General features: G+C 43.0%; 1 protein-coding gene across 1 annotated transcript in view; it reads left to right on the top strand.

Annotated features, from left to right (window-relative positions):
• The window catches only part of Pappa2 (pappalysin 2), a 240,625-nt gene that overhangs the window by 9,892 nt on the left and 213,983 nt on the right, over positions 1–16,750 (top strand). Inside the window, exon 2 of the mRNA XM_026388519.2 lies at positions 15,407–16,478. Coding sequence (XP_026244304.2) covers positions 15,407–16,478 — 1,072 coding nt within the window. The remainder of the gene's footprint in view (positions 1–15,406; positions 16,479–16,750) is intronic.

Below are 16,750 nucleotides of genomic sequence, written 5' to 3'. Positions count from 1 at the left end.
TGCTCGTGTTGTACACACCCTGTCCTAGCGCCTTCCAGAAGCATATTTCAATGCCAAGTTCATGTTCAGAAAGTAACAGCATTCTTCCCTTTCCATGTTTACTACCTGCTTTAAAGCAATCCTCCTTTTTGGAATTTTTTTCTTAAAGAGGAAATAAAGCTCAGTAGGCAATCAAAAATATCTCAGTTCTCTTTACGAGTCAGAAATGAGTGGTAAAGAAAAGTGGTTCTGCTCAGATATTCAATATGGCAACTGGAACCCAAAGACTCAGGGCATTCTGAAGTTGAGGTATTGCCATGACAACCAGCTAGGATATCAAGACCAGTCATTGTGCCACATTTCTGGATTAGAAGTCTAGTTGCTTGATTATAGAAGTCACAGAGCTTAAAAGTTAGTGGATCAATCAGTCATCATTTAGGTCCTGACACAGCACTTGCTAAGTTTCATACATGTAATTGGTACACATTCTGGACAGGAAATTAAAGAAGTACTTTGCTTCTATAATGCATTTGTTCATTTGCTCAACATTTTTGAGCTTCTATTAGGTGAATTATGAAGCCCATAATTAGCCATATGCTGGGAAATCAAGAACTGCTAAGACAGAGGCTTACCTTAAAGGTGCTCATGGTCTGGTAGGTGGCTTCCTATAAATGGATTATTGCATCCTGGTTTGTGGAAGTGGCCAGACTTGTTTTGATGAGCCCAAAGGTAACTGGAGAGACAGAGGAAGGGCTGGAAGATGGTAGAATTGGGGGTGGGGGAGATAAAGGAGGTCAGACAGTCAGGCAGTGCTGGAACACCAAGCAAGCCTGCAGACCTGAAGTGGGTTCTTTGGACCTTGAGGTCAGGAAGCACTGATGACTTTAGAGAGAGCAGTTTGCTCTAGAGTTGGCAGCCAGGAGGAGAAATGACATTATAGTATATAGAGATATGCAGAAGAGAATATGGATAAAGACAGATAGCAGGTCTAGTGCACTACATACAGACTGTCAGCTAGGAAGGAAGACATTAGGAATAGAACCAGGCTCAGAGAGGTTTCATTTTGTGGTGAAAGATTCAAGACTCAGGCCTGTTATTAAAGAACTACTAATCTCAAGTGGGAGACAGCATAAACCAAGAAAAATATCAGAAGATAAATATAAAGTAAAGCATGCATATGCAAACTCAATCATTCTAAGAATTATTGCAGATATTATTCCTTGACAAATATGTCTGTAGTACTTACTCTGTGCCAGGCCCAACAGCAGTCAGTTCACAAATATAAACTCAAGAACTCCTCAAGGGAAGAAATGGAGAAACTTAAGCACAGAGAGAAATAAGACATGACTTAAGGTCACACGGCCAGCCCATGCGGAGCCAAGCTTTGAACTTGGGTGTTTGTCCCTAGAGCTCATATTCTTCTCTACTTTGTGATACTGTCTCTAATTTTTTACAGCAGGAGAAATAAGGAGTGAAGGGCCCCAACCTGCTCAACTGCAGCCCTCTTATCTCCTAAACCTACTCTTCTGTTTCCTACAAGTCAATGAAGGGCCCTACCATGCTGCCTAGGTCTCTGGGAGTCCCTGTCTTGCTTTGTTGCCCCTCACGCTCTACCACATCACATATAATACCATTAATCAATCACCAAATGATGTCTGGTTTGCCTCTGCACTATATTTTGGCCCTGCTATGTTCATCCCTATGGCCTGTAGCTCATCTATTTGACTGCAAACTATCTGAGCTTTCTCAAAAGCAGAGCAGCTCAAGCTGAAGCTCATGACCTTCATGACCTTCATGTCAAATGGCACTCTACTTACCTCCTCAAGTTCATACTGGCCCCTAGGTTAGGCATACACTTGCACACCCACATGTATACATGTGCATACATCCATGCACATATATATGTATGCACACCCATACGCACACACACATGAGCATACACACACACATGAGCATACACACACTCATGTACATATGTGCACACCCATATGTGTACACATGCACACATATATATACAAGCACACTTTCACATGCTTACTCTCACACAGCCTCACACACAAGCAGACATTTACAACCATGATCAAATACATTCACAAGCATGTATCCCTTCAGTTTAACTTCTAACAGCACCAAACTGTTGTTATGGCACAGATATATCATCTCTTTCTGGACTTGGGCTCTGATGTCTGCCCTTTGTCTAACGGTAAACCATTCCCCAAAACCATATTCACCTGTCTGTCTCTTGTTTACCATCTGAGTTTTCAGATATCTCTTCCCAGAAATTGACCTTGATCTTCCTAGAGACTGATCTAGGTTTGTTCTCCAATGTGTTTTCCTGGGACCCTTACTCTGCTTTATCAACATACTTAGAAGAACTTACCATAATTTCCATTTTGCTTTTGTTCATGAGATACATACTCATTGAGCTCCTGCTGAAAGCCAGGCAGCATGCTGGGCAAAGGCATTAAACAGGCAGATGCAGTCCTACCTCCTGGTCATTTCTATCCCAAACTAACTCCCCAATCCTCACTATAAGCCTTCTGGGACTGGGGCTGTACCTGGCTCATTGCCGCATCCCCAGCACCTTGTGCATGGTCAGATAGTAACAAATAACTCTTCCAATAAATATTTGACAAGAAGGTGAATGAATAAGTAAGCCACTAAGGAATCAGTCTTACAAACTGTGAAGAGAATTATTCCATTTGAAAGTAGGCAAGGAAAGTCTGGTAATCTTAAAGTTCTATTTATTTGGAAGATGGTCAAGATATTTGAAATTTCCTCACTAATGATTAGAAGGAGCACTTATCCTCTGCCTCAACCCTCCCTTTTCACCCAGAATATATTTATCTTTGATAAATATTGACTGGAAACTAATCTAGAAAAATCTCATGTAATTTATAACTAGGCTTAACCAAGATTATTTCCAAAATTTCAGAAATTCTCTTTAAGTGCTTCTTTGGATTTGCATGCATAATCTCTTTCTCATTATCGAGGGGCTTTTGTGTGTGTTTGTGCACTATTCCCTCAGTGGAAGTGGAGAAGGGCGCCTCTAGAACCAGCCTGATGAAGAGGCCAGCAAAGACCTAGGCATGTTCTTTAGGCTTCAATTCTTTCCAGGGCTGTTCCTTTTCTAGTCCTCTTAAAATCTGGGATTTTTATAAATTTTTTGTGGGGGTAAAATCCTTTTAATGTATCCATTGGCAGTTCCTAGATCAGTTTAGTTTTTATTCAGACACTCACTAGTTCCTTTATTCAACAGATGTTTATTGAGCACAAAGTAGGTATTCAATAACTAATTTAGAAAGGAACTCCAACTGCATACAGAATAATTATAAACACTAACCACAGTAGAGGTCTATTTTAGACATTGTTTGTTTCAAGGCACATTAATAATTTGAAATAATTACACAATAGAATATCCTTATAATCCTGGTGGTACAGCTGTGGCATGGATCCTAAAGGAGGAGGTCATCCTAGCAGGATTTCCTTCCTGGGTGTGGCAGTCTTGTTGGGCCTTTGAGCAGAATGTAGGATGTCACTTGATTGACCTCATCTAGGTGCCAGCCTAGTCCACTGGCAGAGAAGGGGACACTAGGTAGTCATCCCACCCTCTCTGCCTCTTTGCCTCTCTGCTCTCAGCATTTCTGGGGCCTGAACAGTGACAGTGTGCCGCTGCATGCTGCAGAAACCCAGGCGCCAATGGGGGAGGCAACTGCTGCCCTTGTATTCCTGGGCACTTCAGTCAACATCATCCTCCTAGCCTGCCTCCTGCCAGCCTGCAGCCTTCCTGCTCTTCAATACAGCATGCTGTGGTTCCCCTTTCAAGCTCCTGTATGCAGCAGGTGTAGCCTCTGATCATCTGTAGGCTTTTGGGGGCACCTCTGGCTTCCAGTCACCTCTATCCTTCAGCATGAGGTGCGTTCCTGAGCCAGGCACCCCTTTCTCTCCCCTCCACATGGCCTGCTGATTACCAGTTCCTGATCTCTGTGCAAGTTGTTCCCTTGTCTTCGTGTCATGCATCAGTCTCACTGTCTGTCTAAATTCATTTCCTACATGTAGTGGGTAGGAATGCTTAGCCTGGGGTCTGATTGTATTGGGCTCAGGCTTTTTACTAGCACTATACACTTGGCAAATTCAATCCCATCATCTGCAAAATCGAAGCAGAGGTGATTTCTGTCTCAAAATTGTTGTGATGATTAAATAAGTTAAAATGAATTGGAGGCTTGGAGCAGTGCCTGGCACACAGTGAGTACTTGTTGGATGTTGGTTGCTGTTTTTATCATCTGTAGAGCTCTGTGGCACACAGGGACCAGAGTTGGCTGTCAGGACATTCATAGCCCTGGCTCATGTTACCCTTTCCTGTGGCCTTCCCTGCCCATTCTAGTTCTGCATACTCTCCTTCGCCAGAACTTTTATTGCATGGATATCTATATGATACAATTTAACATGTAATTGTAATGAAACCTGATTAATTGGATTTCATCTAAGCAGAATCCTTAACTATGTTTTAGCTATTGTGCTTTTTAGGAGACATGGGTACATGATAAAAAGATGAGTTCAAAAGAGGAATCCATTGGGAAAAGACCCAGCCCATTAACATGTGGATTTAAACCAATCCTTTCCACCTTCTATAGCCACAGCCAAGGAAGGGTGGGGTAGTAAGAAACAGTTCTAGCTATGACCTGAAAACCCTTCTGCAGTAATCCTAGAGACAGAGATTCCAGACAATCTGTCCATGCAACAGACAACCCATCCCAGTCTCCACTTTGTAAACAGGACAGTGAGGCACAGAGAGTGAAAGGCATCTTCCTGATGCTACACAGGAGCAGGCAGAGACTATGCTCCCAGGTTTCTTGCCTTCTAATTTGATGTGATTTCAACTCTTCCAGGTTGCCTTTGCTTGATTTAAATCTCTCATTGGAAAGCAGAGAAAAATGTTTTTTAGGAAGATTTTTCAGTAAGAAAATGAAACAAACAAAACTGATGAAGACCATAGTCCTCATTTGACCTGAAATGCCAATAAAATTGATCACTATTTTCCTTTGTTCTTTGTCATTCTTACTCAGGAGCTAAGTGGCCAAGCTATGTCACCACAGGGGTTTACTCCTGGAGCCAAATGTAAGTGTCTTCTTTGAACACTGGGCTCTGTAGACTCACCTGGGTTCAATTTGGAAACACACACTCTGTCCTTCAGTTCCTCCAGACTTTCACACTGGTGGAAAAGGGGCAGTGAGCATTTAGTATTTGACTGCCTCAGTATTTGGTGTGTGTAGTCTCTGGGTCAGCAGCCTCAACTTGTTCCCTAGAAGGCAATCAGAGTCCTCTGGGTTACTTGTGATGGCATAGAGGAGGCAAAAATGCTCAGCTATTATTAAATGAGCAGAGAGGGTATACAGTGGATGACGATAAGACACAGCGGGCTAATGCTGGCACACAGTGAGTACTTGTTGGATGTTGGTTGCCTCCAAGCAATCAGGAGGTTGTTTTCATTGCAAGAGGGACTCCTGCAGGCTTGCTTTACATAGTGACTCCTATCATTGGGTATGTATGTAATATTATTTAAGCACTTCTTAAGGTAGTGTTGATTCTGTAAATTGTACTTGGTAAAATAAATGCCAGAGTAAATTTCTGAGAGTATCCAAATTATTTATTTGGCAGAGGAGCAAAATAACAGAATTGGTGGTGGTGGTGCTGGTGCTGCTGCTGCTTAGTAGCTGTAAGAGAGACTTCTTGGGCAGCCCTTGATAGAGATAGAGTCAGGCTGGGGAAGAAGGGTGATGGCATCCTTCTGTGAGTACCACTCTGTCCTTCCCAGGATGGGCAGGTGCTGGGGTAACTTATCAAGGTGAAGCATATTCTAGACTCTCAGGTGTGTGATTTGGTGCGTGATTTGGTGACTCTATCTTCATGATCTACCTTTTGCTTTTGAGGATTTTTCAAGCACATGGTTTCCTAGTTTTGTTAAGGAGGAAAGCCAGCTTGATTGGCAGAGCAGCTCTCCATGTCTGTTTCTCTGCTAAGGAACATTAGTTCAACCCTTCCTTCCGGACCACACTAGCTGACCACTGGGCACTAATGTCTTGTTGAAAGAATTCCAGAGTCACAAGACCAGCAAATCCCATTGAGTGCTCAGGAAATTTCATACTGCTCATTCTCAGAGGTTATATAAAATGGTCAAAATAGAATTACAATAAGTAGATAAATAAATACATATGTAAAATCCATGTTTAAAATTACACTGAAGACTGTTCTCTTTCTCTGTGTCTCTGTCTGTCTCTTTTTCCTGATGGCAATGATTAGACATAAGGAACATTACAATGCTTATTCAATTTTGGTTATCTATTTATTTTCTTATGTGGGGAAAGATAAATTAAAGTTGCTAAATGTTCTGAGATAATGGGTGATATCAGGCAAAATACTGACTTGAGAGGAATTTGCCCAGAAGAGTCATGAGGTGGCAAGTCTAATGGTGGCTCAATTCTTCTTAGTCCCTCCTAGGTAACAGAGAAGGAGATGGAAAGCCAGCATGGTTTTATACCAGTACTGGGGGCAGAGATGTGCTGGCCAGATTGGTAACTGCTCCTACTATGGGGAGTAAGCGGTATAGAAGGTAGGGGAGGATTAAGAGATATTTTTCTTTGTTAAAGATCATGGAATTTTTAGTGTCTTATGACATATTTTCAGTTGGGAGGATGCTCTTTTGTGGATTTAGTCCATTAATGTATTACTTATTCCTACATGGGCTAGATGTCTGCCTGATACAATGGGAGTGTGGAGAGCATAAGGCTGGTTTACATCTTTCACCAGGCTTATTAGACTGTTGAAGAGATAGGGCTAAATATGCAAAAAGGTTAGCAATGATATTAGCAGAGAATAATGTGATTGCATGCTTAGTAAGTACTGAGCACTCTTTTGTTTTGCATGTGTGCATTCATTTAACCTTCCCCAAGTGAGGTATGGTTATGACCTCCACTTGCCGTGGATGAGGAAGTGAGGTTTGGAGAAGTGCACCAGGTTACTCAGAGTTTCTTGAGCTCCATAGCCTGATCTTCCAGCTACAACAGATTTAGCTATCTTTTTGGTTTTCAGTTGGCTTCTAGGTTTCTAAGGCCTTGGAGAATCTGGAGAATTTGGGAAAGGGGCAGGATTATCCTAAGAGATACTCAGAAAGCTTCTGAAGGCACTGGTCATTCTTGGCAAGGCATGTTACAACTCTAGGTCGACTACTTGGTCTCTCTCTGTGGGTCGCTTTCTCAGCAAGAAAACAGTAACCTAGGCACGGAGGTAGTCATTGCCAAGCCCCAAAGCCATGTGGCTTCTTGCTTGGTGGCAAGGTAAGCTTCCTGGAGAAGGAGGCTCCTGTTGCCTCAGGCTCATTTCAGGGTCATGGCAGCATTGGGCCTGGTTCTTCACAACTATGGGCTTCACAGGGACCTGAGCCCTTTGCTCTATAGATTTTTCTGGAAATGTAAAATTCCTTTACTCAACCTCAAGGTTATGTAGAAATGGAAATGGTCAATTTACTATATAACTGCTAACTTATTTTTGTCCTTACATTTTTCTTATTCTAATCTTCCAACAAAATTCGATTAGCTCACTTTTTCTACTTAAAATCCTTCAGGATGAGCAGACTTAGGTTATTTATTGTAGAAATTAAAAAATATTTTTCTATGTATCTGAATTTTTGAAATAGACACATTTATTATTTTAAATAATTTGGATTAGAGTATATACGTTGTTTCAGAATTTACCTTGTTTTCTAATAAATAAGCTGTGAACATTTTCCTGGTCCTTAAATATTCTTCAAAAGTATGATTTTTTTTTTAAATGGTAGGGTGCTATGGAATGTCATTTTTCTGTGATTAAATAATGTTGTGACCATCCTGTAAATATACCTCACAGACTGTTTTCCTGAAGAGGAGTCTTAGGACTGAAATGCTGGGGCTGGAGGGCCTGAATGTTTTGGGAAATGATTTTCAAATGGCTCTCCAGAATGGTTTACCAAGTTTTTCTCTCTCCAGCAGTGCACATGTGCCTTTTTTCTCCACGGTATCATCTAATCTAGAGACTATTGCTGTTCTTTATTTGCCAACTTGAGAGATGAGAATTTTTATCTTGTCTTCATTTGCATTTCTTTCTCATTGAACACTTGAAATTCTTATTTCCGCTTGAAATTTTTATTTCTTATTTTCCCTCTCATGTCTTCACACCCACTATGCTCCCTCCTCCATTGTTGGCACCCAATATTGTGCAGGTAATAAGTAAGCAAAGAGAAGTGTCTCAGTTGATCACTATACAGACTTGTCCATGGTGTGTATTTGCATCTGTGTGCGTATGTGTGTGTGTATGTGTGTGTGTGGTGTGTGAAATAAGTGAGGTGAAGCTGGGAGTCCAGGAGGCTCACCTGAGAATGTGAACTGTAATATAATCACTAGATGAACCTTTATTCATCATTCACTGCTGACAAGGCCTGTCCTTAGAGACACAGTCTGCTTTGGTTTGGAGTCCTGCTACTGAGGGGCTGGAAGTCCTAGCTTAGCTGCTGGGCATCTGCATGGCATGCGTGTCCTGGGTTGGATCCCCAGTACCAACAGAAAAACAAAACAACAACCAACAAGCCAAAACACAAAACAAAGCTGAAGGGCTAGCTCAGTGGTAGAGCTCTTGCCTAACAAGTGTGAGGCCCTGGGATCAATCTCCAGTACTGCCCCAAACAATCAAACAAAGCAAACAACCAAACAACCACCCCTCACCCGACCAACCAATGACAAGGGCTATAGCCACAGCTGCTGCTCAAAGTGTAGTCTGGGGCCCAGCACATCAGTCCCCTGGAGGCCTGTGGGAGGTGGGATTTCAGGCACCACAGATTCCACATACTTTAATTCCTGGGCTTTTCATAGCCCTGGTAAAATGAAAGAAGACTGGAGCCTCTGGTCTGAAGCCTCATCTTCTGGGTCATTTGTATGCCATTTCAGCCTGACTTTCATGCGAGTGCTTCTGATAACTAGGTAGCACACAAGGTGAGTGTGCTTTGGAGTCAGCCCCTTGCCCTGCCCACACCCCCAATCAGTCACAATAATATCTCAGAGAAGCTAACGTGTAATGTCACCATGCCAGAAACTGTTAACTACACTTCTATAGGTGTCACACATGGGTTGCTTTTCCTGAATTGTGAACTTCTTTAGGTTCTTCTCCCCCATCTTGTCCTTCTTGTGTTTTCTTGCTCACTCAGGCAGTTTTAAAGAAGCCCTGCCCTCTCCCTGCAAACCTGCCTCATGGACCCCCACCTTGTGCATGGGTGGCCTGTGGAAAGCCAGGGAAATCCCCTCCACCGGGTTCCTATCATCTTTGCACACAGGAGACCATGACTAAAGTGAGAAGTGCTCCATAAGGCGAGGATGAATAATCTGTGGCAAAGATGCCAGTGAAACCATCCCCAGGAGGCTCCCACTCTGCGCTCTAATTCTTAAATCCTTGGACTCATTAATGAAAATCTGAGCCTACTCCTGTCTTGAGGAAGAATTATCTAGAGCAGCTGAAAAACACCTCCCTGGGCTCTCTCTCCCCTACTCTTCCTGCTCATGGTCCTGCTCTCTGCCAGGTGTGCGAGGTCTTTGATGGATGGCTTCTCTCCTTCTCCTTTGTCCTTTTCACCCCCCTCATCCTCTCTGGCAGGGGTGGAGTAGGTCTGCAGAAGCAGCACACTCCTGTGGGGCAGCCTCAGCCATGACATCCTGAGAAAGGACCCTGCCTTGCAGCAGGCTGATTCATGGCCGTGACCTACCCTGGCCTTGTTTTTTGCTCATTTTCCTCCTAAAAACAAACTTGCACCACACAGCATGTTTTTTGAGTTACCAGAATGGATGACACCATGTGTGACTACTCTGTTTTGCTGAGTGGAGCCTCACCTTCTTGGAAGCTGCTGGGGCTTCCTGGAGGAGCAGGGTTCTCACTCCTGACTAATCCTCTAGAGGCACAGAGCAGAGCTCCACTGGGGCCATTTCCTGGATGTGAGCTTCCCCCACTGTTTCTGCCTGGCCTTACCTTCTGTCAGCTGGGCTTGCTGCTAAATGATCTCATCTATCATACTCTGCATGGACAGATGTTCCCTCGATGGTGGGCCTCTGTCTTACCATGGTGTTGTCATTCACCTGAGTAGGGTTCAGAAGGAAGCAGTTTCTTATGTGATGGCAGGAAAAGCACACCCAACCCTCTGGGCAGTGTCACCATCTGTAGCCACAATGAGAACCTGTGAGACCCTGTGGTACATTTGTCTCAGTCACATGCAATTGCAGGGCAACCAGGGACCTCCAAGATTGGTGGAAACACTCTTCCTCTAGGTCAAGACCCTCATTACTCAATGTGACTTCCAAAGCAGAATGGGAGCAATGAAAGAACAAAACCCTGTTCTCCCTTGACCCTGGAGGAAGTCCACTGAAGAGAGGCTCTTGTCATCAAGGTAGTCTCAACTTGCTTGTTTGAATAATAAAGAAAATATCAGCAGGACACAGGGCTCAGCAAATGGCAATAGAAAATCCCTTTGATGAGGGCAATGAGGGAGGACTTCTCAGAATTTTGGAATGGCATGCCCATAGATGGCAGACATTTCAGACAATGAGGCAGACAGGATATCATTTCTGGGGCTGGGACTCTACTTGGCATGTTAGTGTTTAGGAAAATCGTGGTGCCAGGAGCACATGTGGACTAGGGAGGAGGGATTCAGTTAGAGAGGCGTAAGAGAATGGGGCCTCAGAGCATTGGTCTCAGCATTGGGCCCATGTGGCCTTTCAGAATGAGGCAATTTGGCTTTCCCATTTGTTGGAGTTCTTTGAAATAAGCTGAAATACAGATACTTCTCTGCTTTTAGGAAAAGAAAGGGATGAGATGGTGCTTTTCCCTTTTGCATAAAATAAGCATGCCAAAGCTGTGGATTCCTGAAAGATCTCAGATTGTTTTTTCTTGCCCAATAATTGACTTTTACAACTCCTGGAGTAGAGAACGCTCTTCTCTTCATTCTGGTGCCAGGAGCACTGTAGATGCATCACTCTTCCTATCTGGTCTTATCAGGGAACTCCATTCAGACAAAACCAACTGACAGAAGGTGTCAGGAGGGGAGGCGATGATCTGGTAGAGAATTAGGAGTTCCACTGGCAGTTCCGCTAGAGCAGTGGCCAGGTGGGAGCAGCTCCTAGATGGACCATCCTTCTTCCTATTTTTATGACATTCTCTTCAAGTACAGATTCTTTTTCTACTAGTTACATACCTAGTGGGGAAACCAAGGACAAAAAGGAAATAGAGATGGCCTGAGGGGAGTCTTCAGTGAATCATCTTCTTGTTACCATCTCCCACTTTGCTCACAGTCCTGGCTTCAGGATAACAAACTCCCTCTGCCTCTGGGTCTCCTAGAAGTAACTACTGACTCTTGTATATCACAAAAGACCCTGTGGGGCCACCCTAAAATTCTACCAAATATTCATTGAGGCAGCCTGTCAACTCAGGCTCTGGCTAACAGGGAGATGTGAACTGTTGTGCCCACCACTCTGTTTTCCTCTCCAAAATATTTTTGGAGAAATATGTACATATGGATGTAAATTTGTACATTTTTAAAAGATTCAGATCCCAGTTATCTTCCAGTAGTGATGTACAAATTTATTAATGCTACATGTCACTTTTTTAGTTTCCAAACAACAACAGCTAAACATTTTTGGTTTAGTATTTGAAATATTTTAGTGCACTAAAAAGGACATTTAATTTTTGATGAAATAAAATTAGTTTTGGTCCTGTCTCTGTCACTTGCTAGACGTGACTGTGAGTCACTTGCTCAGTTTTTGGTCTTTAAGGGAAGATACTGAAATCCAGCTCATAGATTTATGGTACAGTTTAATAGGGTTGTTACATGATCAGTGGTTAGAGCATAGTAGACACCCAATGGGAGACAGTTTGAATCTCTATTTTTTTCTTGGCATAAGCAGCAGTTCTCCTGAGTGCAAAGAAAGACCACAATAAGTGGAAAGAAGCAAGGTTACTCCCATATAGAAGCCACACCTTGTGATTTCTCCATTTGACATCATTGCATGTGAACCTCTACTATGACAGTCACACTTCAGTAGAGGTTTTCATAATCAGTCTGGAAGAATATATTCCAATTTTAGAGGAGGACTTTTTCCTTGAGGAAAGTTGACTCTATATTTCCAAATGCTGGTAATTAATAATAGTAGAGAACTGGATACAAATGATTTTTTGTGGAAGACACATATGAGTGTATTGTTCTTTTAAGATACCCATGGTCTCTAAATGTGATTTCTGGAGCTGGGGGCAGTAATACAATAGAAGAGATATGCTCACTTTATTTACTTTCTTTTTCTTCCAAACTCAGTTTAAATACAAGATAAGGTGTTAAAACAAGTTTAAATTTAATGAATGTTGACATATAACAGAAGGTAGTTGTAAGCAAGAGATGAAAAAATTATTCTTAAAATTTTAAGATGATGTGGTCCGAATGTTTGGCTTCAACACCATCACCATCTTTTAAGTTACATCATTTGATCTGATTTTTCTAACGATGAGTTATCATAGTTCAGTGTGGTGTTGAGTGATTTCATAAATCATATTCATGATCTGTTTGTTCCCTCTGTTCTTCCCAAGAATGTGGCTTTGATGAATAAACAAGTTATAATGTGCTTGCTTCCATCACATGTATATCCAAAGTTATAAAATCACAATGTTACACAAGCTCAGAGTTGCACCGTGGAGATTGTGCTGGCTTAAATGAAGTTGGTCTGTCAGCCCTCATAATACTAGACTGAGAGGTCAGAGAAGTCTCCCGAATGTGGTGATTCTGTAACTTCCCTTTTGAAACATATTTTGTCTTGTTTCTGCTTAATGAGGTAGAGAAAGCAGGCCTTGGGGTCCTTCTCAGGGTATGTGGGGGCTGTGCAGCTGCAGCTGCTGTGACCCTAGCTTGTGGTTAAAGGGTACTGAAAAGCAGGTGTTGGATGGATGCATTTTATGCCCAGGTTTGATTGGTCACTGCTCACAAGTAGACATCTTATTAAAGTCAAAACCCAGAGTGGAGGCAATATTTACCCTTTTTAAAATCACAGGAAAATCAGATCATTAGAAAAGCAGCCACATCTACTTTAGTCAGAGGGAAAAGGAGACCTCTGGCAGCTTGCATCTGCTTTCCTGTTTAGTCCTGCAGTGCTGGAAAAGGCTGAGACTGGCTCACCAGAGCCAATTGTGTGTTTCTCTCTCCAGCCCCATGTCTATGACATCATGTTGGTAACTTGAAATTGGCCATTGTGGGAGTAATTTACACCACAGAAATTGGCAAATGTGGCAAATTTGCAACTCAATGGTGAATTTTATAGTTTCCTTTGAGGAAAGTAAGTAGAAATAATTATTTTATTGATAATTAAATAGAAGTTCTTAAGTAAATTAAAGTGCTCAAAATGGTAACTAGATGCCTGGTAGATAATCAAGTCAATTATCTGGTAATTTATATGCCAAATGTAGTAATTTATACCCCAATTCATACACATATCTATATATGTAACATATATAAATTGGACTACCCAGTTCTTTTCCTAAAAACCAGCATATAGCTGACAAATTAGTACCTCTCTGGTACTTATTTTAAATATTGTAGCACACTCATTCACAAGTCAGCAGACACACATAATTAAGGCTCTGTAGTACTTATAAAAATATATGAACCAAGAAGAAAATATGAATCGGGAACTAAGTATCCATCTGAGCAGGCTTGCCTTACTTTTTGAAAATCTACCTAACACAAGAATTTTCAAAGCAATATTTTTAAACTTCTTTAACAAATCTAGTCATAAAAACAGTAAAACCCAAACCCAAACGGGAGCTGGGTCGGTTAGGAGCTGTCTTTGGAAAAAATAATTTTTATCTTTTAATTCACATGTAATTTACTTTGGGATAAGAGCAGATATTCTGTTATTTATAAAAATACAGCTACTGCCATCAGAATGGGAAGCATCCTACTTGTAAATCGAGACAATCCATAGATGAGTAGTGTTGGCTTGGACTATATAAAAGATCAAGGATAAATAAAATTCTTGTTCAACAGCCTGGGGAAGAAGGACTCTTGCTACTATTGCTGGGCACATGAATCTAAGGATAGTCGATTTCTCCCATTGTTTATTCATCAGATCAACAAACATTTATTATACATTTCCATGTCAGCATATATTGCCTTCATTATCTTACAAATTCAAACCCCTGAGACTATAAGAAGAGGCCCCCCAGAAGACAGGGTGGGTTAATCAGCCACTGGTTGCTGGGAGCACTCAAGGTCTCCAAATTGCCTCTGGTTCCCTTGTGCCCAAGGCCCTGACACACTGGATCATACTACCCTCTCTTCCTGCCAACATAGCAGTGATTGGGTATCCGCAGGTATTCCTGCCTTTGTTCATTCAAATCAACTTAACAGTCCTGTGCCTGCTCTGAGCAAGGTGGTGAGGCAGTGAATGGCAGGGACCTTCATTTATCTGGGAAGTTCAGCTTGTGGTTATGGTGGGTGGGCAGCTTTGGGTATAGAACAGTCATTCTCATAATCAACTCCCTGTTTTTTTCAGCTGGGACTGATACCATTTTGCTTTATCTGGGAAACATTTGTTCCCTGGGATTGATAACCAAATGCCAAATGTTTTCTTTGATATAAGGAGGCTGGTTCTTAATGGGATAGGGAGAGGGAGCATGGGAGGAGTAGATGAACTCTAGATAGGGCAGAGGGGTTGGAAGGGAAGAGAGGGGGCATGGGGTTATTAATGATGGTGGAATGTGATGATCATTATTATCCAAAGTACGGGTATGAAGACATGAAATGGTGTGAATATACTATGTGTACAACCAGAGATATGAAAAATTGTGCTTTATATGTATAATAAGAATTATAATGCATTACACTGTCATATATAAATTAAAAAAATGAATAAATTTTAAAAATTATTCTTGCCCATTGAGAGGTACTGCAAGAAATAGCAGGCTAGGAACAATGTTATGTATAGTCTTTGACAGACTCCTTGAGTCACAAACTCCTTATTTTCTCTATGAGAATCATCATTTTAATGTTCAATAGAGAAAAAAGACTTTTGGAGGGGACAGGAGGTTACTGTTGTTTGCAAAATCAGGGACTGTCCACAAGACTTCTGAGGAAATGGAAAGGAGTTAGGATCAGTAAGGGAAGGTCAGGACTCAGAGTCCGGGGACATGAAGAGTGTTCCTGATGAAGTGCTAAAGGATGGTTGTCATTTGCATTGGATACTCCATGTGGGGAAACAGTATCACTCACTTTTTTTCCATTAAAACTCTACATTCTGGCCATTTACATGGGTTTTCTTCTCCTTTTCTCCGTCTCCCTTTGTATCTGGTATGTCTCCCTTTGATTCTTCTTTCCCAGGCGTGTTTGATAACTGCTCTCACACAGTCAATGATAAGGGATGGGCCCTGGGGATCCGCACAGGGAAGGACAAGGGAAGGCGAGACGCTCGCTTCTTCTTCTCCCTCCGCACTGATCGTGTGAAGAAAGCCACCATCGTGACTGGCCACAAACGCTACCAACCAGGTACATGGACACATGTGGCAGCCACTTACGACGGACAGCGCATGGCCCTGTATGTGGATGGCACCCGGGTGGCTAGTAGTCTAGACCAGTCTGGACCCCTGAACAGCCCCTTCATGGCTTCTTGCCGCTCCCTGCTCCTGGGGGGAGACAGCTCTGAGGACGGGCACTATTTCCGTGGATACCTGGGCACTCTGGTCTTCTGGGAAACTGCCCTGGCACAAAGTCACCTACAGCACAGTCCACAGCATCCCAGTGGGGTGGAGGAGTTGACCACCCTAATCCTGACAGCCAGTTTTGATCCTCTGAAGGAACAGTGGGTCCCCTTTAGGGATGAGAAATATCCCCGCCTGGAGGTTCTCCAGGGCCACCAGCCAGAGCCTGAGCTCATGTCACCGTTGCAGCCCCCACTCTGTGGGCAAACTGTGTGTGACAATGTGGAACTGATCTCCCAGTACAACAGACACTGGCCCCTTCGGGGAGAGAAGGTGATCCGCTATCAGGTGGTGAACATCTGTGATGATGAAGGTGGGCATCCCATTGTGAGCCAGGAGCAGATCCGCAGGCAGCAAGAGGCTCTGACTGAGGCCTTCAGTCGCTACAACATCAGTTGGCAGCTGAGCATCCACCAGGTCCACAACTCCACCCTGCGCCACCGGGCTGTGCTTGTGAACTGTGAGCCCAGCAAGATTGGCAACGACCATTGCGACCCTGAGTGTGAGCACCCGCTCACCGGCTATGATGGAGGTGACTGCCGCCTACAGGGCCGCTGCTATTCCTGGAACCGCAGGGACGGGCTCTGTCACGTGGAATGCAACAACATGCTGAACGACTTTGATGATGGGGACTGCTGTGACCCGGAGGTGACTGACGTACGCAAGACCTGCTTCGACCCTGACTCACCCCACAGGTAAGGAAGTGGGCTTGGGTGTCCTTTGTGTGGAGGGCGTTTCCAACATTGTTCTGCCCTTTGGCTTCACACTTTTTTTTTTTTTTTTTGGTACTGGGGATTAAACCCAGGGGCACTTTACCACTGAGCCATGTCCCAGCATTTTTCTTTTTCTTTTTTGAGACAGGGTATGGATAAGTTGTTTAGGGTCTCACTAAGCCACTCTTTCATACTTTATTGGGTTTTTAGGAAGGACTAGGTGTCATGTTAGGCAATTAGCGCCTCAGAAGACA

Source organism: Urocitellus parryii, chromosome 9 (assembly GCF_045843805.1).
Source record: "Urocitellus parryii isolate mUroPar1 chromosome 9, mUroPar1.hap1, whole genome shotgun sequence".
NCBI classification, from domain to species: domain Eukaryota; kingdom Metazoa; phylum Chordata; class Mammalia; order Rodentia; family Sciuridae; genus Urocitellus; species Urocitellus parryii.
Note: the sequence above shows the minus strand (reverse complement) of the source record. Positions and strands in the feature narration are given on the sequence as shown.